The sequence below is a fragment of the Sciurus vulgaris genome (genome assembly GCF_902686455.1).
Source record: "Sciurus vulgaris genome assembly, chromosome: 1".
Classification (NCBI taxonomy): Eukaryota; Metazoa; Chordata; class Mammalia; order Rodentia; family Sciuridae; genus Sciurus; species Sciurus vulgaris.
The window spans coordinates 81,375,247-81,401,546 of NC_136461.1; the positions used below are offsets into that span (position 1 = coordinate 81,375,247).

General features: G+C 45.8%; 1 protein-coding gene across 4 annotated transcripts in view; it reads right to left on the reverse strand.

The window, feature by feature from the left end:
* Positions 1 to 3,014: 3,014 nt before the first annotated feature.
* Positions 3,015 to 26,300, reverse strand: part of BCAR3 (BCAR3 adaptor protein, NSP family member) — a 110,817-nt gene continuing 87,531 nt past the window's right edge. For 3 of the 4 annotated variants that reach the window (XM_079147758.1, XM_079147759.1, XM_079147760.1), the window contains 8 exons: positions 23,887 to 24,329; positions 21,283 to 21,386; positions 19,577 to 20,226; positions 14,199 to 14,314; positions 10,080 to 10,251; positions 7,284 to 7,395; positions 6,841 to 7,053; positions 3,015 to 3,654 (listed from right to left, as the gene is read on the reverse strand). In XM_079147758.1, the coding sequence (XP_079003884.1) occupies positions 3,476 to 3,654; positions 6,841 to 7,053; positions 7,284 to 7,395; positions 10,080 to 10,251; positions 14,199 to 14,314; positions 19,577 to 20,226; positions 21,283 to 21,386; positions 23,887 to 24,329 (1,989 nt within the window). In that variant the 3' untranslated portion in view covers positions 3,015 to 3,475. Of the gene's footprint in view, positions 3,655 to 6,840; positions 7,054 to 7,283; positions 7,396 to 10,079; positions 10,252 to 14,198; positions 14,315 to 19,576; positions 20,227 to 21,282; positions 21,387 to 22,171; positions 23,858 to 23,886; positions 24,330 to 26,300 lie in introns of those variants that run through there. The other variant, XM_079147761.1, reaches the window with a different exon arrangement.

The following is a 26,300-nucleotide window of genomic DNA, read 5'->3' on the forward strand; positions in this document are numbered from 1 at the left end:
AAAACAGCATGGTATTGGCACCAAAGTAGACAGGCAGACCAACAGTACAGAATAGAAGACACTTGTAAGATTATTCTTAGGATTGTTGGCAGCTTCAGTTCCTTGTTTTCTAGTGGTTGGTGGCCTCTGTTCCATACCATATGCAATTTTCCACAGGGATGCTCATAGTGTGGCATCTTCTTTTCCCAAATGTGAATGATCCAAGAGAACGAAAACTTAAGACAGAAGCTGCTGTCTTTTTACAACCTAATCTCAGATGTGACATGTCAATACATCTGCCCTGGCCCATGCTGTTGGTAACATTGAGTGACTATAGTACAATGTTGAGAAAGGCCAACACAGCGTTGTACCAGGAGGCAGGGAATTCTAGAGGCTGTCTTGGAGATTGTGTACCATAATAATTGTCAGTTTTATGTGTTGCTAATATCTTCAGTTTTTCTCTGGGGTCTTTTGGGTGAATAGAACCTCTGTTTTCATGCATACTGACTAATCTCTCATAGGAAATGCTTTTTCTAATTTTAAAAATTGTTGATTCAAAGTAGAAAAAATATTCTGCATTCTAAAGATGCTGTGGTTTTGGCCTTTCACATGTAGGTTTATAATTTGTCTAGATTGTATTGTGGTGTTATGAGGTACGGAATCATTTTTTTCTCCTTTCATTCGTTTAGCCGGTTATTTAATAAGAGTGTCTTATTGTACAAAGTCGTCTTTTTCTCCACCGATCAGCTGGTTCACTTTTTCATCATGTTTTTCTAATGACAGTTTCTTAATTTGAACTGTAGCTTAATAGTGAGCTTTTGAATCTGGTAGCATATACATACATATAAATAATCTGGTAACACTACTAACCGGGAACCACTGTAAGTCAATTCATTTGGTTTTAATTTTTGTAAGTTTTACTCCAGACCTGCAAAAGGACGGATGTGGTCGTAAATTCTTACTGAAGATTGTTATAAGTATTTTCTTCTTGGAGCTATGGCCATACATGAAGACAGGCATGTTTGCTGGTATGGTGATTAATTTTAGGTGTCAATTTGATGCATTAGGGGATACCTGGAGAATTGATAAGGCACTATTTCTGAGTGTTTCTCTCTAAGGGTGGTTTCCAGGGGAGATTGGCATGTAGAGTTGGGGGACTATGTAGGGAAGATCCAACTTCACTGTGGGTGAGCACCATCCAATCAATCATCTGGGAACCCAGAAAACAACACAAAAGTAAAGGTGAATTATTTTCTTCCTTTTCTGGAGCTGGGATACTATTGTTCTGTTTTTCTGCCTTTGGACTTTGGAACTCCAGGTTCCCTGGCCTTTGGACACCAGGACTTATACCAGTGGCCCGCAGGTTCTTAGGCCTTCAGCCCTGGACTGAGAACTACACCATTGATTTTCTTGGTTCTCAGGCATTTGGAGTTGAACTGAACCATGCTACCAATATCTCAGGGTTTCCATTCTGCAGATGGCCTGTTGTGGGACTTCTTAGCCTCAATAATTGTGTAAGCTAATTCCTGTTTCTTTTCATATAAAGATATGATATTTAGATGGACAAAAGTTGGTATAGCCCCAGTATTATTTACCAGGAAGAAAACAATGTTTGACAGTGGCAGAATGACAGAATATTTGTACCTGGTTACCTCCCTTTGCTGGCTGATGTATTTTGTTCCCATCCCATTAACAGGAACTCTTTCAGGATTCCTGTTTATTTGGTGATATTTCACATTCAGCTTTCCCAAGATAGTCTCCCATTCATTGAACTGACATGAGTATTTTTCTCTAGGTCTTCCCAGGTTTTTAGGTTCTCTGACAGTTAAATTTGCTGTACCTTCTCAGGGTGAGACCGAGAAGGGGAGGCATATTCCTTGGGGATTTCTTTTTTATTCTGTCAAACTCAACATTATAGTAGAAGGTATGTTTATTAACATTTATCAGAATTTCGTTTTAGTACATCTGAACCACCATATTGCCAAAAGTAGAAGTGTACTTAGGTTTTTTTCCCCAGCAAAAAAAAAAAAAAAAGTGATGGTACCTTTTAAAAAGTGGGGAAAGGGGCTGGGGAGATAGCTCAGTTGGTAGAGCGCTTGCCTTGCGTGCACAAGGCCCTGGTTCGATCCCCAGTACCGCAAAGGGGAAAAAAAAAAGTGGGGAAGGGGGCCTTACGATTCTAGGCCACATTAAGGAAACTAGTACAAGATTTGAAACTAATATTCCCACTGCATTACAGACCACAAAGAGGGTCTCATTCTTGGTTCTAGTAGGCATATTTAAGATAGAGTGTAATATCTGTTAACAAACAAGTCATGTTTTCAAAGGCTATTTAATATTGTAAAGAAATTGTCACACCCTGTTTGAGAAAAGACAGACAAAAGTTGGTATAGCCCCAGTATTATTTACCTGGAAGAAAACGTTTGACAGTGGCAGAATGACAGAATATTTTTAAATCATGTGTTCTGAATTTTTTGCGATGGAAAAAAAATGAGAGGGTACTAATTAACAAGAAAATATCCCCTTTGGGAAGTCAAACCTAGGAAACTTGTACTTATCAGCTAGAGGAAATAACAGTTCAAATGCTTTTTCTACTTTAAAAAATTCTTAGTTGATTCAAAGTAAAAAAAAAAAACTATATTCTAAAAGTGTTATGGTTTTGCCTTTCACGTGTAGGTTCTTGATTCACCTAGACATATTAAGTATGTCTTTGAGACGTTTCCAGAGATTGGCATGTGAATAAGCGGACCATGGGGGAGATGTGACCTCACTGGAGAGATATTGTGAAATATAATAGAAACCATCCACAGATGCCAAGTTCTTAGAGTTGCTGTGCTGTGCATGGGACTCACTGAGGTAGGCCAAAGTCCACTAGCAAGCACCAGAGCTCAAGTGTGAACCAATGTCTTCCTTGTATCACTTTTCCTCTGTCTCCTAAAATAGAAATCTTAAAATTTTCATGCCACTTTTGTTAATTTTGGTTTACTATTGGGATGTAGTGGCTAGGAGACAAGATGCATTCCAAGGTCAGGAGGTAGAATTATCATACTCTGATGAGTTGTTTAATATTGAAGGGATGAGATACAACAGTTTCACAAAAAACATATATTTTCATTCATGACTATTTACATTTTTCACATTTACTTGAATATCATACAACTGATACCTCTGAAACGTTTCAGGTTTTTAAACTCTTCTATTTACACTTATATGACATGGAATTCAAATTCAAATGGTCAAATGCTGTGATAATAGAGATCAACCAGCCAACAAAGCTAAGTCTTCTCTTAAATTTGTTGATCAATGTTAGCAATAGTTACCTTAATAATAAATTATTTAAAAATCAGTAGTAATTTTAAACAATTCATAAATAAGTGTGCTCTGTGCAATTTATACATTTAATGTCCTGTGAATAGTAAAGACTTGGGTTTGAGATTTGCACATCATCATTCGATGAGAAGCTTGAAATAATACCCTACGGCTCCCTGGAGAGTTTTCAGAGCTCTGCCTGCTTTACAGGAGGTGGTTCCAATTTACGTGAGAGGGCTATTAAAATCTGGTTGAATTTCTCATATCTCTCTGTCTGATTGACTTCTGCACCTTTACTGCCCCACAGCAATCGCATTTGAAATTCAGTCTTCAAGATTTCAGTCATTTCTTCATCTGGTTGAAAATCTAGTCAAAACAATAGAAATAAGTTACTTCAGTTCTGCCTAAAAAAGTGTTTCGAAAATAACCAAAAACTTGTTTAAATAGTACCAAAATGAACTTCATCTTCTCTCAGAACTTCAAAAAATACTCCCAAAGAAAAATGTAGGCTGTACTCATCCACCATCTTCAGAGAATTAAGTAAACCCATTAAAACATAACAGAATGAATTCTGTGTACTGTAGTGCTGTGAGGAGTGTTCAGGGGACCATGTTTTTGATGGTAACAACTATGTAGATTTGTAATTTACATATCATGATTCATATATTTTGTGCAGTTTGATTTATGATAGTAAATTCGCACAGTTTTATAACACTTCCCTCAACCCTACACAGCTTCCTACTACCTTTTGGCAGCCAATCCTTATTTGTTCTCCAGGCCTCAGCCAACCACTGATTTGCTTTCTGTTATTCTTTTGCCTCCTCTAGAAATTTTACATAAATGGAATTATTCAATACAGACATTTTTCAGGTTTCTTTCACTTAGCATGATGATGGGATCATTACACACCTTACATATCAGTCCATTCTTGTTGAACAGTGGACATACGAGATTTTGCTCATTTGTTCACTAATTGATGGACAGTTGAATTATTTCCATTTCCTGGCTACTGTGAATAATGTCAACATTTATGTACAAGTCTGTGGGTGGACGTGTGTTTTCATTTCTCTAGGAGTGGGATACTGGGTTACATGGTAAGTGTTTAAAGAAACTCATGCATGAATGGTTCTGTCATTTTATATTCACATCAGCAACATAAGAAGTTTCTGATTTCTCCAACTTGGTTTTGCCATTCTGTTTAATGGTAACCATTCTAGTGTGGTGGTGTCTCATTTTGATTTACATTTACGTTTCCCTAATGATTTATGCACTGAAAATCTCATTTGTATATCCTCTCTGATGTAGGATTTAGAGTTCTATATTCTAGAGATGTCATTTATCAGATATACACATTTAGAAAATACTTTCTCCTGGTCTCTGTCTTGCCTTTGCCCTTAGTGGTGAAAAGCAAAAGTTCAAAGTTTTATCAGTGTTTTCTGTTATTGTTCATGCTTTTTGTGTCCTAAGAAATCTTTGTCTAATTCAAGGACCCAAAGAATTTCTTTTATGTTTTCATATAGGCACTTTGTACTTCAGCTCCTTATGTTTGGGGTTCATGGTCCATTTTGGACTAATTATTACATATAGTATCAGGTAAGGGTTGAGATGAATTTTTTTGGATAAAAAAAATATTTCCAGCATCATTTATTTATAAATCATACTTTATCCAGTGAATTATCATGGCACCTTTGTCAAAAACCAACTGACAACCATTTGTGTGGACTTTTTCCTGATTCTGTTATGTTCTAAGGGAGAATTATTAGCCAGAGTTATAGTAAATGTACTCCTACCATCTAGTCCATAGGATCTGGAGGATGGAAAGAACATAGAAGCCCTTCCTGATGATACCAACATATCTTAAATAACCAACAAATGACTTCTGTTCATTCAGTTAACAGGCCTTGAGCCTAGGCTGGATGCTGGTCAGCCAAACTCTGCCCCTACTTAATTCACATTCACTTCCAGCAATGGGAACATGGAACAGGATCAACTGAAAAATCCTATCAGCTACCTATCAGCTACAGTGACATGCTGTACATCAGCTTCAAGCACACTTTTCTCAAAGCCCATCCAAATATATTGGCTCATGAAACAGCCAATGTAATACACTTATTGGCTTTGTTTAAGTAAGCACTTTTAACTTCTGTTGAATTGTGTCTTTTGTTGTTTGAGTCTCACACCGCCGAACCTGAAGACTTTCTGGGGGCAGGAGGAAAAACAGGGATGTGGTACTTATACCTACAACAGATACTGTGCAAGCTGTTCAGTCCCAAATTATGGTTCTGAGACAACAACTTTCAGGATGAAATGAATAGGCCTTTCCTGAATGGTGTCCTGTCTACACCATTCTTGATTTTGTGTATCAAACTCTGGGCCCTTGAAGAGTTTTAAAAATCACATGCCTGTAATTCCAGTGACTCGGGAAGCTGAGGCAGGAAGATCTCAAGTTTAAGGCCAGTCTGGGCAACTTGAGACGGTGTCTCAAAATCAGATTAAAAAAATTTTTTTTGAAAGTCTGTGGATGTAGTTTAGTTTAGAGTGCTTGCCTAGCATATGCGAGGCCCTGGATTCAATCCCCAGCACTACAAAAATAAAAGGAAGAGATCATAGCCATCCCTGATGACTGCCTTAGTGAAGCCCTTGTTCCTGTATGGGTTTTCTGTCTTCAGCCCCGCCCCCAGCCTTCCTCTACACAGAAGTCAGGGTGATTCACTCTAAAACAAATCTGACTGTGCAACACCCACTGTGGCCCCACAGTCCTTCATGAGAAGCTGTAACACCTCCCCTTCAGCATAGCTGGTCATGCCCCAGGTCACACTTTACATTAGTCCAAACCCAAGTATGTGGGGTTCCACTCTTCCCAGGATCTCTCAAGACTTTATGTTCCACCCTCTGATTGGAATCCCTGTTTTCTGACTACTTTTATACTTTAGCAATTCAGGGAGGTATTTTTTCTTCGCAGAGTTAACATGCTTCCTCTGCCTGCATCTCTGTCCAAATTAGTTACTTTTCTAAAATACTTTCACTGTGCACTTACCACATGCACTGAAATACCCACTTAATGCCTCTGATCACTCTGAGGCCACCCATTGAGCCTGGTTGCTGCGCATGGACCCTGTCTGATAAATGTTTATCAAGCTGACTGAGGAAGCTGCTTTCTACTATCATAGTATTTATAAGAAAGTTCAGTTTATACAACACTCTGCCCAACACTTTCCAGTTTGGGTCAGATGCTAAGAGCAGTGTGACTGGGTTAGGAATGCAGATGACTGAAGTCGAGCTAAAACTCCAGCTCCTTCAATCCCATTTACTAGGGATACTTGTGGGCATTCTTTCTTGATGCTGTTTATATCACGGTCAGAACACAGAAGGAGAAATGGGACACTTGAGTCATTTGGAATTAAGAGGAAGTACTAATCAGTCATAGGAAATGGAATTCCCATGCCTTAATCTTTCCTCCTTGGTCTTTTTTCCTAATTGAGGGCATCTCTGTTCTTTCAGTCCTTCATTCCAATTACTACACAGAGTGACTTAACAAAAAACAGCTCCTACCTGCGAGGATCCTCTCCGCATTCATCCGGTAGCTGTCCACAGTCTTGGCCATGAATCGGGCTGTCGCCAAGTGGTTCAGCATAATTTCACAGCTTTGATCATTTTTCTCCCACATGTCAGTTCCTTCAAAAGTGACAGCCTGGCGCTCCATTAAAGTCACAAGGGGCATCAGCAGTGGGACTGACACATTGTTTGGGGGGACACACATGGATTCTGAAGAATAAGGAATAAAATTTTCTATATCATATTATGTTGAAAGTTATCAGACTGAGGTGCCTGGTAGCCTATGTCTTGTTAGAGCAATGCAGATAAGCGAGGCTGTCACCTGGTAAAGCCTCGAGCCAGCAACAGTCCTGCAGGCGACAGAGGCCTCATGATATGTCCGGCCATATGCGGACATGAATGGCGCAACCGCCTCCGCTGGCCCTGCCCTCCCTGCTCACCTCTGCCCTCGTGCAGGATTTTGCTGAAGGGCTTCAGCTGTTTCTCATAGAGGATGGCGGTTTGGGTGTACTGGTGCCGCAGGGCAGTCCATGTTTTTTCTAACCTTGTGATCTAGAAAAAAGAAAGTCATTGTCTTGAAAAAGGCTCCTTTAAAAAAATCATCATTCTGCTTAAATTTGGAATAGGTGATGCATGCACATGGTAAAAAATGTCAAAAGCAATTGAAAGGAGAGTGTGGAGAAGAGGTAACCCGCCCCCCTTGCCCCTGTTCAGTGCTCTAATGGATCATCCCAGAGGCTGCTTTCTTCAACTGCTTCATTTACGTGTGCCTGTGTCTACACAAGAACACCTTTTAAAAATATCACACTATAGGTATTCTCCCTACTTGGAAATCATTCCATATAAATACATATTGAACAGCCTTATCTTGTCAAATTCCTACATAATGTTCCACTGTATGGATAAACCATAGTTCAGTTTCCTACAGGTAAGTTTTAAACATATTGTGCTATTACAAAACTAACCCAGTGGTTTCACATGTGTGAAAATATCTGGAGGATAAATTTTCAGAATTGGAGCTGCCGGGTCAGAATGCATGAGTGTTAAATGTGGGCAGGTGTTAGCGTGTCCACTGTAGGGGTGTACTGATGTAAGGCATGGGAATGTGAGGCAAAGCATTTTAAGGTTGGTTGGTTGTAATGTCTGAGGCACACAGAAGACAGCGCAGACCACGTGATGCCATTGCTCATTCTTTTTCATTTCTTTTGGGACAATACAATCAACATCAGCATATGCTACTGACAGGAACTATCCTAAGATAAATGGTCCCCCACTCATACCACAAAACCAATAGGCCTAAATGTCTTTGTTTTCTGAATAACAAGAAAGGGCACTAGTATTTAGGGAATGAGAGCAAACACTATGTGAGGTATTTGAAGAATTTCATTTAATCTTTGCAATGCCTGTGAGGCAGGTATTTTGACCTCATTTTACAGATCAGCAAAAGACTAGATTAGGTAACTTGCCCTGGTTTCTCAACTGGTTATTGGCATAGCTGAGATTCATCTTGGTCTCACAGAGCTCCCCTGTATTCCAAGAGGAAGGTCTACGTTGTCACTGGTCTTCCTCTGCCATACCCCATGCTGCCTGCCTTTCCTTAAGGGCCACTCCCAGATGAGGCAGCAGGGCAGGTCTAAATGATGTGATTGTGACTCTCCTCTGGTGGGCCATTTCCTTCCATCAGCAGTCCCCTCGCTTGCCCCAAGTCCTGAATGCTCTGGAGAACTGTGACCTTCATTGACATCGCTGGAGCTGGAATACCCACAAAGGCATGTTGGGGTGGTTTGGGATAAGCCTAGAGCTGCTCAGTTTGATGTCATGGACAGCAACCATGTGATCCCACAAAATATCCCCTGTACCATGTTCTCAGGAAGCTCTGGCTGGAGAAATTTACATAAAGTGCAGCCTGTGAGTTTAGCTGTCAAATTATAGGTAGTCTTGGATGAGGGAAAATATATGTGATGCAAATGTAAATACCTGAACAAAAAATAACCTTTCATCACAGTAGAAATAAGTTTGGAAATATAGAAGAATTTGTTACGTATTTCAAATATGGATCCTAAAAAATTCCAGCGCACCTCAATTATGTAAAGCTTTTGAAATATTGTAATTGATTCCCCCAAATTTCTAATGAAGGTATTCAGTTGTTCAGCTTCTTGCTTTTAAGGAAATTATGATCCTACCACACTGACTTGCAGGACATGTGACTAGCTATTTCCCTCAGTGGCACCAATGGATTTTCAGTGAGGACCTGGCAGGATTTCAGAGACAATTTGGCTATAAAACAGCCAAGCTAAAAAACCAATTTTGGTGTTACTGACTGCAGATTTGGCATGTAGGACTTTAACCTGAGTCCTACAAGCACCTGGGGATTGAAAGAACAAAAAAGAGAAGGTGGCATTCCTTTAGGAGGCCTGTTTGATTTCAAACGCAGGTTTTCATGTTTGGCACTCATCCTAAAAAGTCCTTGCAATGCAGATAAATTTAAATGCCCAATTTCAGCAGTTCTGATTTCTATAGCAAGTGTGCCAGAATCAGAATTTTTAACAAGACAGTCTGAGAACAATACTTTGAGACAAACCACTCCAGGAATTCTCTGGTAGAGGTTCCCCAAAAGCCTCGGATTCCCAATCATTACCCCAAACTGGCCACGAATCTCCTGAGACAGATGGGAGTAGTTTCTTTGTTATACAACACACTTCAGTCAAATGTTTCCTCCAAATGGTTCTCCAGGAACAAGGAATGTTCATGAGGATAACTCTTGTTATTGTACATCAAAGTATGGACTGGCAACAATTATCCACTGTTTTATTTTTTTGATACTGGGGATTGGATCCAGGGCCTCATGCATGCTAAGAAGCACTCTACCATTGAGCTACCTCCCTAGTCCACAGCCTTAGTCCTTTTTAAAAATGTATTTATTTTGAGACAGGCTCTTGCTAACTTGCTCAGGTTGGTCTCAAACTTGGATCTTCCTGCCCCAGCCCCCCAAGTAGTTATGATTACAGACATGCACCCCCGTGCCTGGCTATCCACTGTTTTTATAAACAGCCGGAATACTTAGAACACATTTCTTGGTTGTCTCCTAATCGAAACAGCTTTCACTAAGATTCAGTTTATCTTTTGAGGCTAACTGAAATAGTCTGTGATTTGCCAAGCATAGGTATGCAGACCTCTTTGCAAAACACTAAATACGCACATGCCTGAGTGGCCACACAAAGCAAACGGAAATTTACCTGAGGCATTTCCAGGGCTTTCATGATGGCTGAGAAAGAATAGAGGTCTCCCATGGCATCTTTCAGTTCCACTGCCACCTGGATGATCCTGTTGAGGGTGGCTGCACGGTCCTCCAAAGTACCTGTGCAGCCCAAAATGTCCACTGCAATGCCGATGGCCATTGTGTTATGTCTGAAGAGGAGATCAGTGGTCAGACTCAGGTCAGTGGGACTAGAAGAAAACTACACCAAATTGGCCCAGAACAGGACTCATTTTGTGCCATTTGCTGCTATTGCTGTGATATGTGCTGGCAGGTCAGTCTAGTCTCAACAGAGACCATACCTGAGCAGATAGCCTGTGCCACTGACCAGGCCATAGAGAGTGCATGATACACTCAAAAACAAGACACCAGCAAGGCACAGTGGCATATACCTGTAATCCCAGTGATGTGGGAGGATTGCAAGTTCAAGAACAGCCTCAGCAACTTAGGGAAACCCTAATCCAAAATAAAAAGGGGTGGGGATTTAGCTCAGTGATACCACTTTGTTCAATCCCTAGTACCACCAACCAAACAAAAAAAACCAACAAAGCAAGATGCCCCAACATAGGGCCCTGGACCTGGGGACATGAAGAAGACCTCCTGGGGCAAAGCTGCTCAGAAATGCCTGTGTACCCACCCTGTGAGAAGCTGAAGGAGACACCATGTCCTCCTAAAACATGCACACGTACTGGGAATCCTGCCCTCAAGGAAGCCTGGAGTCATCTTCACTGAGCCCCAAGATAGGGGAACAGAAAAGACAGAAAAACGAGAGAATATACTTGAAAATGACATGGATGTCAGAGCAAAGGGAGGAGCTAGGAGCTAGGAATGGTGTTCTCTAGCCCCTGTGAAGAGGCCACAAAATGAATGGAGATGTGGACAAAGACTGAATAGCTGATGGGCAGGAATTTGCCTATCAGATCAGACCCCAGTCAGGCACAGGGGCCATGGAGACGAGGCAGGAGGATGGCAAATTCAAGACCAGCCTCAACAATTTAGTGAGACTCTGTATCAAAATAAAAAATGAAAAGGGATGGGCAATGTAACTCAGTGGTAAAGCATCCCTGGGTTCAATTCCCAGTGCAAAAAAAAAAAAAAAAAAAAAAGAAAAAAAAAGAAAAGGAGGGGGGAGAAAAGATTAGATCCTAATAAAATAAAAATCTTGTTTTCCTTAACAATCTTTTTCTCATCCTAAACTACTTGGGTCAAACTCACAGACTCTGAAGGAAGCAGGGTAGTTTCTACATAACAATGGGATGGATATGAATGGGGTCAGTGGATGGCAGGAAGCACAGACTGTGCCTTTCCTTCCCTCTGTAAATCTTGACCCAGGAGTTCACTGCATTGGGCCAGAGTGCATCAATTTTTTTTCCAGGCTATGGTATAACTGCTGAAGGTAAAGCCCAATTTATAGCTATGAACTAAAATATAGCTATGCTGTCCTGAAAGTTCACAGCTAAGGGTGTTGTTACTCCATGCCCTGCTGTGTGTGAGTCCAGGTGTGTTGGTCTCTCTTTGGCCTTCCTTGAGCAAAGGGCAGTAGTGCCCAGCATCACTAATTAATGTTTGTTAAATAAGTAACGAACTCCTCCATCTCCAAGTGTTTGTACATAATTGTGTATGGTGCTAACTTGTGGTGTGACTTTACACCGGGACCAAACTGCCTGACTCCTCAGTTTCGTTAGCTGTAAAACAGGAGCAAGTGTTGGGAGAAAAGGACTGTGTGGGTATAAGAATAACAGGCACCTGATGAATAGCACTTGTTACTACAATTGTCTTTATTTGTATGTCTTCTCTCCCTGGATGTCCTGTCTCAGTTTCTTTCCTTTTTCCCATTTATCTTCTTTCCCTGATTTTTATTTATTTATTTATTTTTTTCTGTGCTAGGGATTAAACCCAGGGCTTCACACATGCTAGGCAAATGCTCTACTACAGAACTATATCCCCAGTACTTTTTTTTTTTTTTTTTTTTTTTGAGACAAGGTCTCACTAAGCTGCCTAGGCTGGCCTTTAACTTACAATCATCCTGCCTCAACCTCCCCAGAGTTGCTGGGTTTAGAGGCATGTGCCACTGCACCCAACTCAGGCTCTCCTTTAAGGCCTGGTGTTGGATCAGGGTAATTGAATCCGTTTATTTGCCCAGAACTTCCTTGAGTACACCACTGAGCGGTGAATGACTCAGGACAGCAGGTCTGTGGCATCCACATCAACAGTCAGCAGCAGGAGACACTCAACTGTTACACGAGGGCCATTTCCAGCTCAGTGTGCCCACAATAAGCAAGAGAGTAAATTAAAAATAAGGGTGGTTTTGTATTTGATTTTCAAAGGCTAGAGAGTGATATCATTTCATGGCTCAAAACCCCAATGACCTTGGCTTTTAGTGACACACTGTAATTAATCAAACCACTCCCCAGACGCTGTACAAAGATCCCATAGGTCAATCTTGGACAGGAAACAAGCTAAGGAGCCAGGCCGTAGGCAAGCAGCGATCAGGGAGAATAAAGAAACGGATAAAAACAAGAGTGAAAGTGAGAAAACAGTCAAAAGAGAAACCTCAAACCTGGGCGACTGCTGGTGCCCAGAATCCATGTCCCTGCACACTTCAAACTATTCATAAAATAAGGTTCAGACTCATTAGGCCTGGAATCTGGGGGAACTTCCAGGCTAAATGTACCACATGAGAAACGGGGAAGTGAGACAACGGTGACTGTAGAGCCCAGACAACAAGGGGAGGAGCCAGGCACCAAGTGGGAGGTGGCTAGAATCTAGAAGCCTTATGCCCAAACGCAGGCCAGTTCAGAAGCCCCAGAGCTAAAGCCACAGGTGCGCCGGAACCAAGGGCCCGGGCTCTTCCTAAGCTCTGATGCCACAGTCCAGCATTCTGGGAATGTCCTAGGTGTGCGTGTACAACTGTGAGGCCAAAGCAGCTGCCGTACTGGAGTTGTCTTCTCAGCTTTACTAGCCACATCAGCTTGAAAGCAGCTCTGTGGACCCCCTGCAGCCTCCCTGAGGTGCAGTGTTAACTTCCTGGGGCTGACTTCTGCGGGCCGCGTGTGGCAATCTGTACTTAAACTAGTAAACAAGAAACAAAGATTTTCATCCCTCAGTTGCACAGCCCTGTTCCAGGTGACCACGAGTCACATGTGGCTACTGGCTGTCATAGTGGTCAGTGCAGATAAGAGCATTTCTGTCACCACAGAAAGTTGAACTGAAACAGTGCTATGACCCAGGACATTATGGAAAGCCGTGGGCAGTCAGTCATGGCGCCTGGGGCATTCGTTGTAAAAACAGAAAACGAGATAATCAGACAGTCTTGCCTAAATCGGCTTTTTTTCCCCTTCTTCTTTTTTAAACGTTTTTAGTTGTAGATGGACACAGTACCTCGATTTTATTTATTTTTCTGTGGTGCTGAGGATTGAACCCAGTCAGTGCCTCACATGTGGCAGGCAAGCACTCTCCCACTGAGCTACAACCCGAGCCCTACCCCCTTTATTTTTAACGTGTCCCAAAGCCCAGTTTCTGTGGTATTATGAAAATCTAGTCTTGTGATTCTTTTCTTAAACATATTCCTGTGTGTCCTTCAATTTCTAAACATCCCACGTTCACATGTGCATTTTAATGGACACCCAGGACTCCGGATTTTCATAAGAGGACAGATGTTCTGGAGGCCCAGGGGCTGAGTGCCAGCATCCCTTGACCTGACTCCCTTTTTGCCAACCCTTCAAAGAAAACATTGTTCAGAACCAACTCTCACCTAATTCCTTGAGGAAACTTAAACTCCAAAGAGAGAAAGGTGTGCAGCACCTGAGGGGCTGGAGGTGGCAGGGAGAGGGAGAGCTCTGCTGCTGCAGGCTGTTCTCTTGACCCATCCCCTCCAGGAGCAGGGCCAGGAAGGTATCCTCTTCCCTGACCTGTGCTGCAATGTCTCTTTGTGCATCTCCAGAAATTATTATGCTCAGGCTTCTGAGAAGAGTCACCTGGGGCCAGGTGACACTACACAGACAGGACTGGTGTGGCTTCTCTCTCCCTCTGAAACCTGCTGCTTTGGCACCTGAAAGGAGTTGAAAGGGTGGAAAATGCAGAGGCCAGCACTGCTCACCTTTCAATTATGTCCAGGCGCAGCTGGTGTCCATGAGGCAAGGTAATGAGCTCCAGCCCTGAGCTCACGCCCATGTTCCTCCTCATCTCTTCGGAGACTTCAAGTATCCTAGCAACCTGTCAGGAGCAAAGCTGAAATTCACTGGATCAGGAAGTGGGCTGGCCCCAGCGCATATTTAGCATGTGAAAAGAAATACACTAAACTGGGACAGTGGGGATGTACCTTACATTGCTGCATTTCTTCATGAATAGCAGTGTCCAAAAATATGGTTTTGATGTGGTTGGGCACTTTAATACACATATTAGAATATAAAACTAAGAAGCGGGGAGAAAGACTGAGGAAACACCCAAACTGTCTACAGAAGTACCAAATCTGCAGATTTGGTACTTGTTCCTTCCCAGCCAGAGAACAGTTTAGTTCTCTGGGTTTTTGTCTGACACAGGCTGGATCCTGCTGCATCGTTTGCTGCCAACAGCAGGGCTGTGTGTGTGGAGTCCACCATCCCCTGCAGCGCAGAAGCAAAATCCTGTCCAAGCTCCCCTCTGCTGTGGGCTTTGCCATTCATGTTCTCACTTAACTGCTGTGGCTGGCTGCTATTACCCTTAATTACGCCTCTCCTGGGCGCAGTGAATGCACTGTATGTCTGGAAACTATTAAAAACATGTATGGTGATTTGAAACCCGAAGTCTCTCAAACACACCCTCCTGAGAGGTTTCCCTTAAACAAAGTCTTTGTCTGCATCAGCCCTCACCCATCTCAAGTCCAGTGTGATCAGTTGATCAGAATTAGGCATCAGTTGATCATTTACATTCACTACACAGCAGTGAAAGGTTACAAGTGAGACAGTGTGTCTCTAAACAGAGCTACGGGGTCCTGCAGCAGACTGATGGACTGACAGCACCACTCGCAGACCCAAAGGGGCTAACCAAGCCTGGACACACGGAGTGTGCCCCTCTCCTCCATCTGGTGGACTTTTCCTCGACCATAATTACCCAGGCACATGAGCAGTGCAGGCCACAAAAACATCTGGAAGTTTAGTCAATATTATTAACTCTGACCCTTAACTTCTGTGGTTAAGCAAAGAAACCACTGTGAGCACAGGGGGATGAGCCTGGAATGGCTACCAGTGGTGAACACCACTCCAGGATGCAGAATCCACACTGCATTCCCACTTCCACTCACTGGGCCTCAGTTTCACCTTGTCTAACACAATTGCTAACTAAGTTCACTTTTCTCAAGGACTTTGCAAAGGATTCAAATGACCTTAAACCCCCTTCAAGCTATTTGAAAACACAAGTTATGAATCATTGGCCATGTAGAAGTGGGAAGAATTCTGGCCAGACCTCGGTAAAGAGATTTACACCTTGGCCTTGGCAAGGCACCCCAAATGTAGGCCCCGCACACTTCCTCATGTGTTTAGACAGCTGTCCTGTCAGAGGTTCCAAACCCTGTCACCTCTGTGGGCACTCTCCCATCCACGCACTCTCTGTTCTAGAAGTACTAACAGGTGTTCTGCGATCCTTGTTCTGAGAAAGAGAAGCCTCCTGTCTGTCCTCTTTGGCTTCCAGGAGCCACACTTGCTTGCTGCAGGTTGTGCAAGGAGATTCTGTTTTGCAGGGGTGTGGGGGAGATTCTGGGGATTGAACCCAGCGGTGCTTTACCATTGAGCTTCCCCAGCCCTTCCTATTTTTTAACACAAGGTCTTGCTAGGTGCAGTGGTGTATGCCTGTGATCCCAGTGACTCGGGAGGCTGAGGCAGGAGGATTCTAAATTCGAGGCTAGCCTCAGCATCTTAGGTAGGCTCTGCCTTGAAATAAAAAATTAAAAGGGCTGGGAATGTAGTTCTGTAGTATGCATCCCTGGGTTCAATTCTCAGTACTTAAAAAAAAAAAGAAGAAGAAGAAGAAAGAAGAAAGGGAGGAGGAGGAGGAGAGGAGGAGAAGAAGGAGAAGGAGAAAAGAAGAAGAAGAAGAAAAGATGAAGAAGTCTCACCAAGTTGCTTAGGGCCTTGGTCAGTTGCTGAGGCTGGCCTTGAACTTGTGATCTTCCTGTCTAAGCCTCCCAACTCACCGGGATTATAGGCGTGCGCCATTGTGCCCAGCAGGACAAGGGGATTCACACTGCAGGGCCTAGGAAGTGTCCAAGGCTGTGTGGCTCACAGATGCGGAGGCGGGAGGACACTTACAGAGCACTAACTGTGGGCTGGACCCAGCAGGGCAGGGTGGCATAAACACCCTAGACAGGTATTACAGCCGCCCTCTGCCCTTCGAGTCTCAGCTGTTCCAGGTCTGTAGGATCTCTGGACTCTCCCCTTTCTTCCTCATGCCACTGCTTCAGAGGCTGCTGCATGACCCAGGGGAGCCCTTATGGATGCCCAGCCTGGCCCTCCTCTCACCTGCCAAGGGCCCTGATAAAGTACAGTGAAATTGCCAGGCTTTGCTTGCTGGCTCAGCTTCCCCAGCCAGAGGATTCAGATCCATACCCAGGCACTCATGGGTCCATCTCCCTTACTCAGTGAAGGCAGGAACCCAAAAGTAGAGACTTAGAGATACTAAAGGAAAGACCCCAGGGTCCTCCCCATCCTACCCCATCCCCACTTTCTTTAACCCACAAATGAATCCTCTGTAAACCAACCTCTCTCCCATGGCTTCTGCTTCTGCACATGTGCCTTCCCGCCAAGTGCAAGATGCTTTCTGCATCTGTCTGGTCAACTCTTCGGACTTCTGAACTCATCTCAGAGCACCCTGCCCTCTCCCCATCCCCTTGCTTGAGGAGCGCCACTACTCCTGTGCCTTCCCCTGCAGAGCGTTTCCCACCTGGGTTGTGGTGCAGGTTCCCTATCACTGTCCCTGCCCCACCCTGCCTCCATCAGACAGCAGTGGGGTTTCTCCAGGGCAGAGATCATGAGCAGCCTGGCACACAATAGGCACTCAATCAAGGTTGAATTCAAAACACCAAGAAACACTCAGTGCCCACACTGGGCCAGGCAAGGTGGCCAGGGCTTTACCTGTATTATTTCCTTAGTCTTCACTGACTACTAGGTAGCCTGTGTTCCATCGTACAGATGGGGAGAGAATGAGCCTGCAGCCACTGTGGTCAAGGAGAATTCAGACTCAGGCAGTTCACCCTTTGGGTCAAGCTCACTCCTTAGGTCAAGTTCATAACTACTGCTTAAAGATGAGCAGGTGGAAGAGGGGTGGGGCATGGGGTGAGGCAAGGCTTGCTGTGCCTGTGGGAGTGGCTGCTAGCCAGGCCCTTGGGGGTGGGGACTGGACACTACCGGGGAGGCAGGCTCCAGGGCTCTCAGGACGTTGGCTGTCCTGATGGCCGGCCTTCTAGTCATCTATCCCTGGGCTGTGTGCTTGGGTGGGAACTGGAACATGGGGCCCAGATGCTGCCTGGCGCCTGATTCTGACTCCTGGGTGGCCCCATCTGGCTACTACTACATTTGGGGTGGAGAACAATTTTCCTCTTAAAAGATGCTGGTTGTGCCTGCTGGTTCCAGGAAGAGAACAAGGAAATGGTGGTGGAGGGCAGGAAGGAGGACTGGACACAGCCCTGCCCTTGGTGCTGGGCCAGGCAGAGTCCAGGCTGGCTCCTCCACTGCCAGGGGTGCCCAAAGGAAGCCCCACCAGGAGGGCAAGAGGCACCCCAGCAAGAGAGGGGTGGACTGCATGTTCTTCAGCTGACAACACTCGCTCTCTATTTCATGGCTGTCAAAGGCAGTGGAAAGGTTCCAGTCCTCTTGCAAAAGTGGGCATGTACCTCTCCTCCTCCTAGAGCACCGTCAAACCCTACCTGAGGCCACAGAGGACTTATTCCCCTTGGAACTGTTCCATTTGCTCAGACCCATGTTTCTGCGAGGAGCTTCCTCGATGGAGAACCCAGGCAGGCAAGCCAGCCGAGAATCTCACTCCTGGCCTTTTGGCATGGTTCTGCTCAGTGTGACTGATTGACTAGAACAGGAGTCCTCAATTCTTTTACCTCCAAACAGGTTTAGCTTGCTTTAAAGTCAGGTAAGCATTTAAACAGGGCAAATTATCTGATCACCTGTGAGCACTGTCCAAGGACCCCTCGCCAATCCAGCCCATTAATGCAACAAGTCCTTGTTTTTCCAGAGCAGAGTTTCCCCACTTTCTTCTCAGGGTCACTTAGCAGAGATGCTGCTGCACCCAGAATGGACCACCTCCCAGGCCTGGGCAGTGAGGTATGCCACTTACTGAGCTGTCCCTCAAGCCCTGTTTTCAGGAAGGGGATTTTACCCCCAGGACCATCGGCAACTATCGAATGCCCCTTAAAGCTGTTCTGGGGAGCCCTTCATCAACTCCTGAACACTCTGGGGAGCAGGGGCTCAGAGACTTGATTTCCAGCCACAATTCCTGACTCAGGAAGGAAAATCCAATTCTTAAATAAGCCCTGACCTTTGAGGCGAATTGAGTTCCCTAAACTACAAATGAAAAGGGGCTTTAAATTTCACTGGGGCCTTGTCTGCTGCTCAGATGTGCAGGGATCAGCCACTTTATCCTGAGGAGGTGGCTGAACCCTGCCTAGCCAGAGACACCTGTTGTCCAGAAATATCTCAGTGAAGGACGAGGTTGCCTTGGGACCGCCTCTGAACAAAGGCCACCCACACCTGAAAGAAACGCCTCTGATGAAAAATGACAATGAAAGACAGTCATCAAAGACTTTCAGTGACAGATTCCAGGGTTTGGAAAAGGATGTACAGGTCAGGGTCATATTTGTGGTAAACACAGGCTATGCATACATTATTTGCATGTATCTATTTACAGAGCAAATGGTAATGTGACATTATTTCATATATCAAGTGTTGCCAATGGTGATTGCCAGGAAACTAGAATTTGTGTGATCTTAATTTTATCTTTAATCCATGTAATTTTTTTGAATCAAGCAATTATTATAAAAACAAAAAATGTTTATCCTAAAGACATTTTAGTAATAAAATATATAATGTACTTAAGTATAATGTATAATGAAATAAAAAATAACCAAGGCTCTGCAACTTCAAAAACTAGTTTCATCTACGGTTGACTCTCCTTTGGCTTTGCCCTTGCCAGTCCTGATGGGGTTGAGTCCAGGAGAGAATTTTTAACTAAGTGCCAGGTGGGAGGAGGAGAGTCTGCTGCAGCAACTGTCACCAGTAGGGGTGGGTGCAGGGAGTGGGCCCTGCCCTCCCTCTGTCCAAGATGAAGTTTACAAGCTCTCTGGACAAAGGTTGTCCCACCCCATAAATAAATCCCCACACCTGTGTTATCTTCAGACACAAGCAAAGCACTTAACCAGCAAGGAGGAGAGAAGCAGGACAGACACCCTCACAAACCTTCAAAAGGCCAGGAGGAACCTGGCACCTGAGCACTCACCTTGCAGTCCATGCTCAGCAAGTGCTGGGCGATGACCTTGGGGTCGTTGTTAGTGAACAGTTCTTTTGCACGTTTCAACATTGCTGTTTCCAGGGGCTTATTTTCTGGAGGAAGGAGCTTTGACTCAAAGTCATTGGGCCTGAAGGAGGAGACAGTCTCCAGGAGAGGTCTCACAAACTTGTCCTCCTGTCTGTCATCCATCTGTGCTGCTGGCAGTTCCCAAGGTCTGGCCCCATCATCCCCATCAAGGATCAAGTAGTTGATGCCAGAGTTCCGGGGACCAGGCACCCCATTCTGCTTGGCTGTCAGCAGTTCTGCATTGTGGCTGCTCTGGGCACGCAGGGGCAGCTTTGCTCCCGTATCACAGCCTGTGGTGGAGGCTGGGTTCAGTTCACAGTAGTTGGCCTCGGAGTTGAGCCAGGCAGCTGGGGATGGGGGAGCCCTGAGGAAAGGCACCTTGCAGGGCTTGGGGGGTGGCTTGGGACACAGCTGGCTGTCGGACCCCCGCAGTGCCTCCCCTGCTCTAGCATCTGAGGAGACCCTCCGAACCACCGCTGGGCTCAGGGTGGGCTCGCTGCCTGTCCTGAACACGGGTGAGTTCGGGCAGGGGCTTGTTTCCATGCCCGGGGACTGAGGAGGCAGCTTACAGCCTGTGGAGGATAAGAGAAGGTCAGAGAAAGCTCACTGTGTGGAGATCAGAGAACAAACAGAACTGGAGGGACACGACAGCTCTAGCCCTCACTTCAGAGCCCTGCGTTTCAATTTTCCCTCCCCAAAGTAAACGGTGTGACTGCCCAAGCCCACTCCAGAGCAGTCTAGAACTCTCCTGGGGCAATTATAAATCCCAGGGACTGCCCATGGACAGCTGGGTTGCAAGGTCATTCATTTATGGTCATGGAAGGCCAGTTATAGTCAGAGCAGGAAAACATGTTGAGCTTGGAGGGTAGGGAACAGAGCTGTCTTGCCCTCAGAAGTCTCCAGCCACACAGCACAAAGCGTCCTGAGTCACTCTCAAAGCAAGGGCAGATCCCAGCCAGCATGAACAGGAAAGCTAGAAGGGAGACAAAGACATTGACACAATCCACACAGAAGTGGTTGACGAAGGGGCATTAGGAAAAATCACTTCAGGGTCCCAAGGAAGGTCACGTATGTAAAGCAAACAACAACAAACAAACAAAAACCACCAAACAACCCCACAGTCTATTAGTGTATTTGCTTACTAGGTTTCCCCATATCGTATCATTTTGGGGGTTCTGAAGGGAGAATGGAGAAGGGCAATCCATCTGGACACTGCTCTGCCAGGAGCCCCAGGATCAACCCACCCACCTCTGCCCAGGGAGGGGACTAAAGGAGAAGGCTCATTCATCAGGAAGCTAGTCAGTCATGCAAAGGACTTGGAATCAGAAAACTTGGGTCCAAATGCTAGGTGATGCTGGATTGGTTACTTAACATGTCTGTGTCTTCGTTTCCTTAGCTACAAAATGGGGATAATCACACTCAACTTGAAGGCTTGTTACAAGGCTTAAAAGTTCACATGCATAAAGCACCCAGCTCAGTGCTTTGCAACCAGATACAGTCCTGCCAACCCCTTCCCCTCCAATCTGCCGGCATGGAGCCTTGGGTCAGTTTTAATCTAGGAGACTAGATGCAGCAGGACAACAGGGCCACACCGCCCACCTCTCTCTGGAAAACTCCCAAAGACGTACCAATTGGCAGGTGACTTTCCGACTGGTGGGCTTTAAGGGCTAAGGCCCTCCTGTCCTGCATGTCATCCAAGCAGGCTGGCTGGCTGCCGCTCTTCTCTTTATTTCTGAAGCCAAAGACAATCGGGGCAGAAACATGTCATTAAGCTGTAAAACCTTTAGGCAACGTCATGGAAAGTTAAAAAAGGGAAAGAAAATTGCTCAGAATGAGATTGCTATGCATACCCTAACAGTAAAGGAATGTCCACGAAGGAGGAATTACTGATGGGGCGATTACTATACAACTGTGCCGTGTGCTCCATCCCACGCCCCCATGACCAAGGCAGCTAAGTCCTAGGGTGCCTCCGCTGAGCCCTTCCATCCTGTTGAACAGAGCAGGGTAAAAGTTTCATGATACTCCCGGGAAAATCTGATGAACTGGAATGTGTACTTTTAACAGAGCCTAAAATTACTTTCAGACCCCGGGGGAACGACTTGTTTAACCAGCGTGCGTTTTCCACAATGCTTCACGGTGTCAGCTGGGAGGAAGCTGTGGGGCACTTTCCATTTCAGTGCAAATCTCAGCAGCCCCCAAGTCATCTGCAGGACTGCAGGGGAGGCTATCACACCGGTCCTCCTGGCTGCCCGGGGGACCCACAGAACAATGAGCGTGGTCAGCAAGCAGCAGCCAGAGGCGCGACACACCACACAGAGGGACGAGGTGGAAGGTAACTCTCCACATTCCTCCTCCTGCTGTCTGTCCTTCCAGTTCAGAGAGGGAATTTCCCTCATCAGCACCCAGCAGTGGAAGCTCTTGCTAGAGGAAAAGGCACCCCACCAGCCAAGCTAGACTAACTTTAACTGGCCTTACCATAAGACATTCTAATGTTACAGAAATCAAGTTCTTTCCTACCTTTGACAGCACCAAAGAAACAAATCAAAACAACCCCAAACTCCCAGCCACAGAGGAAGTCCAGCCAGCCCTCAGAGATAAGGCAAGAGAGGGCAAATTCCAATGGAAATGGCTTCAGAGAAGCGATATGTAAGCAGTGGCCACCCCTCCTCAGTCGGACACCAGGGCCAGGACAGCCGGCAGAACACCCGGGTAACCTGGCCGAGCGCACACCTTTGCCTAGGGCCGGCCGGCTGCCAGCCAACCAGCAGGCCTGACGTCAGGGAGGGTGGCAGCAGGCCAGGGCTGACGTGGGGGAGCTGCTGAAGGGCAGCAGGGCAGGGCAGTGGCCAGAGGGGCCATGTTGGTGATTGGCCCACGCTGCCCCCACTTTCAGACCTTCCGGGCGGTCGCCTGAGCAGCAGTGCAGGCTGCACATTCCAAAGGGTGATCAGAGTGGCTCTGTGAGGCCTGCCTCGGCAACTTGGAGACTTTCTCAGTCTTTCATTTCTTATCTTTAAGAAGTTTTTTTTTTTAATCAGGATCAGTGGGGGCAGACCAGGAGACTCCTCCCGGCGTTCTCCCAGCTGAGTTGTGGGGCTGCTGCTGTGTAGCCAAAAACTCTGGCTCCATTTGTCACATTAACTCCTGGCTCCAAAGGCTGAGCAGCCAGCCCCGATTCCCAAAGGGATCAGAAGAAAAAGCACCCTTTTATGTTTTAAGGGATCTTGAGTTCAGTCTAACCACAAAAGGGAGGGACTTCTGTTCTTGTCTCCTTGCCTGCAACTACCCTGAGTTGGTCCTTCTATTCCCCTCTAGATAATGATAATTACTAGGATTATTATCACTCACCTAATACTTACTATGTGTCTGTAGTTTTCTTAGTACTTTGCTTAGCTTACATCATTCAACCTTCGCAAGCTTCATTTTTCTGGATAAAGAAAGGGAAGCTCAGAGAGGCAAAGGCACTTGCCTGGGGTTGCACAGCTGGACAGCATGGAGCCAAGCATTGAAGCCATGGGGCCACAGCCAGATGCTGACTAACCTGTACTGGAGCCTCTAGGCAGCACACAGCTGTAATTTGTGTTACTCAGAGTCCTAAATTTTTGCAATGTAGAAATTACAGTTGATGACATTTCCTCTTGGTCCAGATAAAAAAACCAGTGAGTGGAATTAAACATGTTGGTTATGCACGTCAGCTGAGAAGCCAGGCGCTGGGGAAGGGCTGTGTGTGAGGAGGGAGGGGCTGGGCCGGCCTAGATCCCAGTCTCTTCCCTCCCTTCCTCTCCCACACTGTTGGGTAAAATGCACACAGACTCTTGACTCCCCAAGACAGGTCTTGTACAAATCAGCTTGGTGATCCCTGCCCCCAGGTGGTACTGAGGATTGAACCTGGGGTGCTCTATCATGGGGTTATGTCCCCAGACATTATTAACATTTTTGTTTTGAGACAGGGTCTTACTAAATTGCTAAGGCTGACCTGGAACTGGCAATCCTCCTGCCTCAGCCTCCCGAGTTGCTGGGATTTACAGGTGTGCACCACCGTGCCTGGTGCCACTTGTTTTTGATACAACTCACTTGGGGACTAACTGTGCTCTGCCTGGTGACAGGCGTCCCACGAACAGCAGGCATTCTTATCAACACCTTTTACCTCTCTATTCTCACTGGCTGAGCTAAGCCTGGGCACCCCCAGTGCCCCCGTGGCTCTGGCCCCGCCTGACGAAGCCCTGACCCACCTGAGGAGGTTTCCCCTGGGCAAGCTCTGCTCCCGGGCCTGGACGCCACCCACGGTGAGGCTCAGCCTCTTGGCCACATCCGGCCTTCCCTCAGAGAGGCTGCCTTCCCGGGCCCATCCTGGGGAGGTGCCATAGCGCTCCTCCAGACACCGAAGGGGCACCGTCCTGTTGACAGGCTGGAAGATGATGGCGCCACTCTGCTGGGAGACGGGCCGGCGGTTGCCCACATAGCAGCGCACCAGGCCAGGGATGGAGTCGAAGCTCTCCATCTCAAACTGGTACTGCACGCGGCTGTAGGCCTCGCTGAGCCGCAGAACCGTCCGGTGGATCTTGAAGTGCTGAGCGAGGTTCTTCCACTGACAGGTCAGGACAAAGTTTCCGGGGCTGGACAGAGAGTCGCGAACCAGAAAGTCACCATCTCGCTGCACAAGGTTTTCAGACACCTGCGGACAAAGTGGCGAGTGAGGAGGAGGGAAGGCGAACTCTCAAGCCTTTCGAGAGCGGCAGGACCAAGGGAGGACAGCGCCTTCCTGTGTCTTCCTCAGTCGGCTCTGGAGTTTGTTAGATGTCAAACCTGAGAACGAGTTACCAACCACCTTCGGCACGCTGCAGGCACCTGGGACACAGCAGTGACGAAGCAGACGCCCAGGGACTCCCGCTCTTAGTGGAGCGTGGGTGTGCGTGAGGACACCTGAGCAGCAGGTATGATGGGAAGGCAGAGGGAGTGCTGGGGAGGAGACGAGGGTTGTCTTTCAAAAGAGGGTCCTCGGGGAAGCCGCCTGAGAAGAAGACCTCCACAGACAGGAAGGACGTAAAGCAACAGAAAACAAGGAAGGAGAAAACGAGTGCTGGCAGGTCTGGTTTTCCCTCCCTAGCCAGTGGAGTGAGAGGAGGGTACTGGTTGGTACTCTTTCTAGGCTTGTCCCTCTCTAGGCCTGGCCAACAGTAGGCAGGTCTGTAGCATCAGAGATGTGCTGGATTCTGGACGTGCTAATCATTGGCTGGGAGGCCCGGAACAAAGCCAGGTTGGGGTCTCTCCTCTCACCGAGTCATTGAGAGGATCATATATCTGCATTTGTAACATGCCAAGCACTAGTACAGTGCCTGAAACACAGTGGGTGCTCAAAAACAGCTGTGATGATGGTGATGTTTATATCAAAAGGAGAATTTACATGAGGTGCAGCCTGGTCATTCTGCAGCCCAACTGCCTGACTCTGCAGTCGGCCTCAGCTGTGTGACTAGATGAGTCACACAATGTGATTCACTTTTGTCATCTATAAAACGGGGATAACAATATTACCTACAGAGTGGCTGTAAAAGATTCAAAGGGATAAAGAGCTGGCTATAACTAGTATTATTGTTGTTATGATGTTCAGTTATCCAGTCTGGAATTCTGCTGAAAATTTACACTCATGACAAATTCTATGATCACAAAAAGGAGGACGGTGGTGTTAGTTGTCAGTTTAATAAAATTTGATGCTTTTCCTGGGATATTCTAGCATTCAATCAATGGTATATGTCTATTAGCTTAAAATAGTATGCTGTCATGGTTACCTTAAAATTGCATCTTTGACTTAAAAATGTTTTCACAGAAATGCCTTTTCTTGGAATTGAAATGTGGAAATAATTATTAGGTATGAACACAGTGGTTATCTTGCAGGATCTTGGTCAGAGTGCTAGGAACACCCTAAGTGTCCAATAAATTGTAATGCGTACATGTAATGGACCTACACATGATGCAGACTCGTTCATACACACATATCGTGCAGAACATTTTATAGTAGCTGAGAATTCCCAGACATTATCACTAAGTGAAGAAAATGGGCTGCAAAATGTATATGCAGTGCTGTCTCCTGCTTGACTGAGGTGCTCTGGGAGGATATGTATCAAATGTTTCTTGTGGTTATCTCCAGGAGACAATGGTGGATGAGAGTTTTTCTTCTCTTTGTGATCTATATTTTATACAATCAATTTTATACTTAAAAAAATGAGGTTAGAATAAGAATTATTTCTTTGAAGGTGCTCAGAAATCTGCTAAACGAAACACAATTAATTTACAACATGACGCCCTCCCCACCCCTCTACCCATCCCTATCCGCCCATTTCCTGTCATGTTGCCCTTGGTTAATAATTGACCAGATCAGGTTTACAGTAAAAACCTGAAGGAAATTGTATACTTCAATTCTGCAGACTTAATCTATTTTTCAATTTTTATAGCATTAAATAGAAACGTCATTCATGGCGGTGACCCAAAGGACAGCCACAGACAGTATATTCCAGGCCATGTATCTGTGGTCACTGGCATCACTCCTCCTCTTCCCCACCTCTGGGTCACGGGATGCAGGAGGTAAAGGACAGCGTGAACAGTGGCTGGCCCCACCAGGGCAGAGGCCACCTGATAGGCTGTGCCAACG